The sequence below is a fragment of the Bison bison genome, unplaced genomic scaffold (genome assembly GCF_000754665.1).
Source record: "Bison bison bison isolate TAMUID 2011002044 unplaced genomic scaffold, Bison_UMD1.0 scf7180017864032, whole genome shotgun sequence".
Lineage (NCBI taxonomy): Eukaryota > Metazoa > Chordata > Mammalia > Artiodactyla > Bovidae > Bison > Bison bison.
This window is the reverse complement of record NW_011494604.1, coordinates 1149284-1156974: the sequence shown is the minus strand read 5'-3', so window position 1 is coordinate 1156974 and position 7691 is coordinate 1149284. Positions and strand designations below refer to the sequence as shown.

The 7691-nt window shown below is 53.2% G+C and overlaps 1 protein-coding gene across 1 annotated transcript in view; it reads right to left on the bottom strand.

Moving 5' to 3' along the window:
- Window positions 1–594: 594 nt before the first annotated feature.
- PDIA5 (protein disulfide isomerase family A, member 5) overlaps window positions 595–7691 on the bottom strand; it is a 93037-nt gene continuing 85940 nt past the window's right edge. Inside the window, exons 15-17 of the mRNA XM_010834268.1 lie at window positions 7217–7287; window positions 1233–1367; window positions 595–825 (exon numbers count right to left, since the gene is read on the bottom strand). Of these exons, the coding sequence (XP_010832570.1) occupies window positions 745–825; window positions 1233–1367; window positions 7217–7287 (287 nt within the window). The 3' untranslated portion in view covers window positions 595–744. The remainder of the gene's footprint in view (window positions 826–1232; window positions 1368–7216; window positions 7288–7691) is intronic.

Below are 7691 nucleotides of genomic sequence, written 5' to 3'. Positions count from 1 at the left end.
AAACTGAAAATACGCCCCCACATCCCACACACCATCCCTTCCAGCCAGGGTGAGGAGCAAGCGGCTTCCCAAAGCACTCCCCCCCACACACTCCCCAGTCCACTCTAGATGCCCTTCCAGCCTGGGCTTGACCACTGCACCATCTCCTGGAGTGGAGACTTAGTCTTCTTTAATGCGAGAGCTGGGAGGGGATGGAGAGAGGAAGACAGAAATAGCCAGAGAAAGAGAAAGATGCAAATACATTCCAGGAAAACACACCCAAACTAAAACCACAATGATCCAGAAAAAGCTAATGCTTGGTTCCCATAAGCTACAGAATCCCAATTTTCTGACCATCCTAATGCATTTCCCTCCCCTCCCCCACCAAATCAGTCATTGTCCAACAGGCTATCTGGTGATCTGATTCCCCTGTTCCGCTCTCCAGTGGCTGATTGGGGCCAGTACCCCTGCCTCCGTCCTCACTCGCCTGCCCCAGGGTCTCTCCTGGACAGATGTGACCGAGGAGTGGGGCTCCCCACCCCCCAGTAGAGGACACAGAAGGTGGGAGGAAACGGCATCCACCTTTGGGCTCTGCGGAAATAACGCACACCACCGAACAATCAGTTGAATTTTATTTCAAAATTGTACAAAACGGCCATATGCGGCTATAAAAAACTTCGTCTTCAGAACACTTGGAAATTCAGAAAGAACAACAAAACAGGTATCGTTCACAGTGTAATGGAAAAGCTTTCTCTGAGGCAGAAATTACAACTCTTCCTTCTTCTTTCCTAGTCTCTCATGGTCTCCCTCCCGGAGCGTTCGGATAAAACTGGTAAATCCCAGCTCCTGTAGGGAAGGGGAAGAGGAGAGGACCTGTAACTTCACGAGGATGTGCACCCTCCCCTTCCGCCCCTTCCCTGATCCTCCACGTGCTCACACTTCTGGACACAGAGAGGCGCCTGAGGGGGTGGCCGGGGCCATGTGGGCAGCATCGGCTTGACTATGGAGAAGCCCTGAAAAGTGGGTGAGGAAATTCTCCCACACCCGGGAACCCTGGAATTCTCTGCCCCCACCCTGCTCTTGGGCCAGGACTTATATGAGAACCTCTTGGGATTCCCTTCCAGCCGGGCCGGAGCCTTGCCTTCTTGGCTCTGAGCGTCGCAGCTGACTGTGCTATCTGGGAAGCCCCCTCAGTGGCTGTTTCCCTGCCCCTCAGCAGACAGAGCTCGGGGCAGTGCCCCCCAACGACTCACCGTCGGATTGGTGTCATACTTCTCCACAAACTTCCCGTAGTGGTAGTAGTGGAAAGTGGGGTAGGCCTTGACAGCCTCCTGCTGACACAAGTCCTTGTTGTTCTCTTTGACGCAGTCAATAGCGGCACAGGCAATCTGCAGGGAGCAAGAATGCGAGGGTCAGCATGGGGGTCTCCAATCTGAGACCTGAGGCCTGGACCCTCTGTGTGAAGGCTGCACCCGAGGCCCAGATCCTGTGATTTCTGAGCTCCTCCCCAACAGCAGGGACACAATGAACCAAAGCACCCCCAGCCCCATGCTCCACTGAGGCCAACAGCACTTGGGTTTTAATTCTCCAGGCAGACAGGTGAGGAATGCCCTCAGACTACCCTTTAGAATCAAGAGTACAATGTAAAGGAAATTATGACTTGAAAGCATCTGTAAACACTACAAGTTTTTGATACTTTCTGTGAGGCACTATGGGACTTATTCATTCATCAGCTAATATTTCCTGAACATCTTTTTGGGGGGACAGTGTAGTACCAAGGTCAAGAATAAGAGCTTCGAAGTCAAGTTTTCCATGTGTAAGTCTTGGCTTGGCTGCATATTAACACTTACAGGAAGTCACTTAGCATTTTCATGCCTCAACATCCTCATCTGTAAAATGGAGACAGTACCAATACCCCGGCTATCAGGACATCCTGAAGACTGAGTGAGATAAGTCAGGGGAGGTGAAGGGCACATGGTCAGAGGTCAGTACACGCTAGCTGCCGTTAGAGGCACTCTTACTGGCCCAGGACACTGGCCCTGTCCCCAACAGGAGCTCACAATCTGGTCAGGGAGCTGGGTAAAGAGGCAAATCCAAGGCATGACAGGAGGTGTGTGGAGGTGCTCCAGGGTGCCAGGATGGCCTGCAAAGGGGGCTCAGAAGCACTCTGCCAAGTTTGCCCCATGGGTGGAGGACTGATGGAGGGGGAGAAGCAGATTCCATCCTAGGGAACACATTCCAGAAGCCGGGACAGAGTTCAACATGACTAAAGCAAACAGGTTTTGGCCAGAAAGAGATTCCTAAATTGGCCACTGCCCTCTTCTTGCCTGTCTAACAAATTCCACATGCTGGGCAGTTTTTCCTTATTTATTGCTCTTTCCCAATAAGAGGGTACAAAGCAGACATGGGGAACTTTTCTCCTGTTGAGGGTCAAGGAGCAGGCGGGGAGAGGAGAGGGCTGCTTAATGGCAAGAGCAATCCACAAGCGTTACAGAACAGGGGTGGCACTGATGAAGCCAAGCCTGCTCTGGATGCTACGAGGACAGTGGTGACCTTGACAAAGTCAGCCATCGAGCAACTGACATTCTTACTACAGGAAGGCAGTACAGACACATCACCAGCGAGATCACTGTGGAGTCCAAAGGATGCCCTGAGGAACTAAGAGGGTGCTTGGATAGACCACGGCCAGAGGGGCTGCTTTCACCAGGATGGCCCAGGAGGCCTTTCCAAGGAGCTAACATTTGATCTGAGCCACCAGTGATAAGGCAGCCAGCGGCATGAAGGCCCGAGGGAAGAGCACCCAGCTAGGACCAGCCCATGCCAGGACCCGGGAGAGGAATCGGCGAGGCACCTTGAGGGCCGGAACCCACTCAGGAGCCCACACAGAACTACGACTGTGCTGGAAGTTTAAAACTGCTGAATAGCCGTGACTCACAGGGTTGTCTGGCTGCTGGTTACTCACATTTGGATGGAGGCCCTCTTTCCAGGCAGGAGAGCCCTGCAGGGCACCAAGAGTCATGCTTATTTACCTGTGCCCAGGGCTGACAGGCAGTGAAGAGTGAGCCTTGCATTCTGGTTACCAGTCACTCGTCCCCCACTTACCCACCCTCATGCCGCCCCTCCTCGGCTACACAGCATTCTATACGATGCGACCTCTTAGAGCAGAGTCTGCAAACTGCCCACAATCGCTATTTGACTCTCAGTCCTCTTCTGTTTGGCCCACAGAAAATTAAAAAAAAAAAAAAAAAGAATCTGACTCAGTCGCCAACCTAGAAAAAGAGCCCAGAGATTTTTATATAAAGTTTGGCTTTCCAGCTTTTCTTTAAAAGCCAAATCTGAGGGCACTTGCCCTGCATCATTCCCATGGGCAATATGTGGCTAGGAAAGTGGGGTAGCTGTCTCCTTTAGGCAGGGTCAGCTTGCTGTCTGTGTCCACACATACCAGCAGGCTTCTGAGAATTCCAGCTCATCCTCTAAAGCCCTTCCTGATTTATTTAGGAATGTGAGGCAGAGGCTCCTCTGGCCATCTTCAGGGCTCCGTTTCTCAAGGCAGGTGCTGAGCGGCCGGCCCGGTGGGAATCATGCACCAGGGCAGCCCTCGTCTAGGGGCCGTCGCTCCCCTGCTAGGCTGTGAAAGTGTTTAATGAGCTTCGCTCCAGGCCGCTACTCTTCCTGCATCCGCTTTAAATTATGAATTTAATCTGTATACATTCCCTGGAGCTGTGGGAAATGTAGTGTATGGTTTTATAAATTGACTAAATAAAAAATGGGTACTTATTCTGAATCCCCTAATATAGCTGCCAGTTACATATCCAAAGTGCTTCTTCCAGCTGCAAAGGCTCCTCAGCTTTCAGTCTTTATAGCAGAAGGGGAAACAAGCATGGGCCCTCTACAGGAAGTGGCTTAGACTCTCTGGAAAGAAGGCAGCAAATAAACCTCTCCACGTCTATCCCAATTTCACCTAAGTGCTGCCCCCCTTACACCCCCTCAAGATTTGCACCAGCTCACCCACAGTGCTGAATGTACACTAACTTCTAGATTTGTTCAGTGTCCTGCAACGCCCTGTCCGTCCAGCACTTGCCAATGGCACCTGCAACTCCTGGCTGAAGGGAGCTAGAAATGAGGCAGTGATGGAGAGGCTTGAGGACACCTCGCCTGGTTTCCTCGACCTCCGAGGGGGATGACCCTGTCCCTGCTGAGGTCTCCAGGGACTGAACCTAGTTAGCCATGAAGTGATTTGCTCATTAACACACCTGTTCTGGCTTCCCTTCCTCCATCCCCTCCACTGATCCCCAAGACTACCTCCCCAGAAATCCCCTGCACGGGAGTCCAGGCCCCGATTCCACTTCTGGGAGACCTCTGACAATGCCTATACATTCGGTTCTGATGCTGCCCCTTTCCATCTGGTACTTTGGGCTAGTCATTTTACCTCGCTGACACTCAATCTCCTCATCTGTAAAATGAGAGAGTAATAATATCGAGGTGACTAAACTACTGTGAGGACAATGTAACAAAAGGTTTAGAAGTAATACCAGCAGAAGAGGAGGAGCACTTAGGAACTATCAAACATGTTACCCAGGTCCTTTATCCAGTCAACATCTACAGAGATTTCAGGCGTCAAGACTCGGGGGGATTCAAGGGCAAATGAGGTCTCTGCCCTCAGGGAGAGCTCCCTTCTATGAACTCGGGGGATGATACACAACACACACCGCACAGCCAGAGCCACCCTAGCTTCACCAGCCAATCACAGAGGGGATCCCGCTGCTCCAGGGCCTGCTCCTGGGATGACCTTGCACCTGGCCGGGGCTGTGCTGAACTGCTGACCCCCTACCCCCACCCCCGCGCTGGGACACTTTGCTGAGCCGTGAGAGACGGGCCCCACTTTGCCAGGCCAGTGGTCAGCCTTCCACTTGAGATCCTTGTCCTCACGGCCACCTCCAGCACGCCTCCTGTTCCAACACTAACAGTGTACGGCCCTTTCTACCCCCAGCATGTCAACTGCTAAAGTCCCCAGTAACCTCCTGGGAGGGGGAGGCTCCCCAGTTAAAATATGAGCTGCCTCATGTGGCTTTATTGATTCAGTAAAATAAATATCTGCAGGAGCTAATATTGACTTTGGCTATGAAAATGGAAGTGAACAACCAACTGCATATTGATTGGGGAAGGAACAGGGACAAGCTTCTGGGTGGGAAAAAAATGCAATTCTGCCTCACAGGTGGCAGCATGGGGTGTCAGGAAGAATTGGGAGTCAGGAGACCCACTTCTGGCTGTCAGTGACACACAGGGTGTCCCTGAGCAAAAGACACAGCTCCTCCTTTCTGGGCCTTCATCCCTCAGGAGGAGGAGCGGGCTGGACAGGCCAGCAGTCCCTAAACACCAGCCTGTGGTCAGCACAAATTCCTGGAGCCATCCCCCAAGGCTCTGATCTGATAGTTCTAGGATGGCACCCAGCCATTACAGCACCAGCGCCCCGGCTGAAAACAGGATGCTTCCTGCTGCTACTGAGAGCCATCTCCAGGAACGCTGGCCTGCCAGCTGCCGGGGACAGAGAGTTAAGTGTGTTCCTGAAAATGGGTGAGGGTGATGCTTGGCTTGGAAGGAGACAAGGAATAACTCTAGGAAAAGGTCAGCAACGTTACTGGCCCAAGTTAAGATAATTAAGCAAAGGCGTATCAGTATCTCAGAGAAGGAGGGGGTCACCATGGAAACGAGACCCCTCTACATCAGCAGGGGGGATGGAGAAGAGAAGGAACAGCCCTCAGCTGCCAATGGTGGGCACAGACAGGCTAGTCTCATGAGGACTGGTGTGATCCCCTCACGGGCTCTGGAGACCTGAGCAGCCAAGGGGTGGGGAACCCCCACTCCGGTCACCCTCGGACCGGACCTTGGTGCCCAGGGCACCAAGTGTTCTGGGTAAAGAATGATGGGAGCTTTGTTGGAGAGACTGCCAGTCCAGCTCTGGCCCTGGGGAGTAAAGGCCTCCCCGAACCAACCCATGCCCAGCCCTGCAGGGACGAGCAGCCTGGGCTATACTGGAGCGGCCAGACTGGGAGCAGCCACCCTGCTCAGGTCGAGGGTGGCAGAAGTGGGTGGAGGGGTGAGGGAGATAGAAGACAGGAAGCACCTCCCTGCCATGCCCCTCTCAATGCAAGCCAAGTGGCAGGAAGAGGACAAGTTTCTGTCCTTATATTCCCTCTTGATGGTAAAGGGTGTCTCAAGGGCACAGACAGGGCTCGCAGGTGACCATGGGACTTCCTGATTCAGGGAAGGTGTCTGGAGTCTGAGTCCTCCCACATGTGCCTGGCTTCCTCTGACTCACTGTTCCTATATAGCTCTCACCACCCCATCAATGCCACCGTGGGGCCAATGCAAGGCGATCTCAGCATCTGTATCCCACCTGCCCCAGCTGCGCCTGACAATTCCACCTGGAAAAATAAGGCAGAGATGTATCGGACTTTGGATTTGGGTGTGTGTGAGTGTGTTTGGGGGACATTTCAGGGGACAGGTTCCTACGATGGAGTCCCAGACTGGGAAGAGACTTTGAGACCATCTAAACCAGCGCTGTGACTTTAGAAGAAGGAAACGTTGAGACCTGGAGAGTCTTACAGCTCACGCAGCTTAGCAGCAGCCCAGATGCACCAGCCTGAGTTCTGGGGTCTTCTCGCTGCCATATGCCCCTGCAGCCTCGGAGTCTGCCTGGTCTGCTGGAGCTGCCGAGAGCACTGCCTGAGGCCCCCTCCCTGTGCTCTAAGCCGATCTGCAGCTCTAGTTTGTTAATTTTCTGCTTCATCAGTCAGCAGCTGCAGGAGCCTTTCACTTAGGCGGGATGAGGCTCCGTTCCCATGGCCTTGCTCTCCTCCACCTTGGCCGCCTCCAGTTGACTTTTGTGGGATATTTTTATTTGTACTTTTAATTATACAAGTAGTGCATGACTACAAATCCTACCGTAAAAAGATGTGAGCATTAAAAAAGAATGAACAAATGACCCCTTTACCACCCCCTCCTTCAAGGAAGGGCTGTAACGGTTCAGTGTATCCCTTTCAGTCGATTTTGCAGCATAAATGCAGCCAGCTCTATCCTGCCTTCTAAACAGGATGTCCTGGTTGCCAGAAATCCCTATGTCTCAGCAGAAGCTGCTTGGGGAGGGCGACCTGAACAGAAGGGAGGAAGGTGTGGGCACTGGTGGTAATGGGAAGCTGGAGGTGGGACAAGAGATGAAGAGGAAGGGTATCCTTACCTTTCGGTCATCTTTGAAGGCATCAGCAGTGGCAGTAAAGTGTGGAATGGCCTTCTTACAGTGCGGGCACCCTGTGTGAGAGGGAAGGAGAGAGCCTTGCACATGGAGCCTCCAGAGAGGCCTTTGCAGGAGTTTCTCTCCTCCCAGCAGACTTCAGGGTTCATCTGACTCCCACCCACTGCACACCCACCGTCAGGGTTCAGGCATCAACCCCACCACTCGAACTCTCCATTGTGCGTCTGCTGTCCGCACGAGGGCTCTGCAGGAGGCCTGTGCCAGAGTGAGGTTCACTCTTGCCTGGGACCTCCCACCCCATACCCTCCCACCCCACACCCGGGGACAAAGACACTGTGGTCTTGCTCTGCAAGCTCCTTGCACGGAGGGCTGCCCTCAGGGTTCAGAAGAGCCTGATCCAGGGTGCAGCGGGAGCTTCAGGCTTAGAAGAGGAGGACATGTGCTCTGGCCTCTCAGAGCC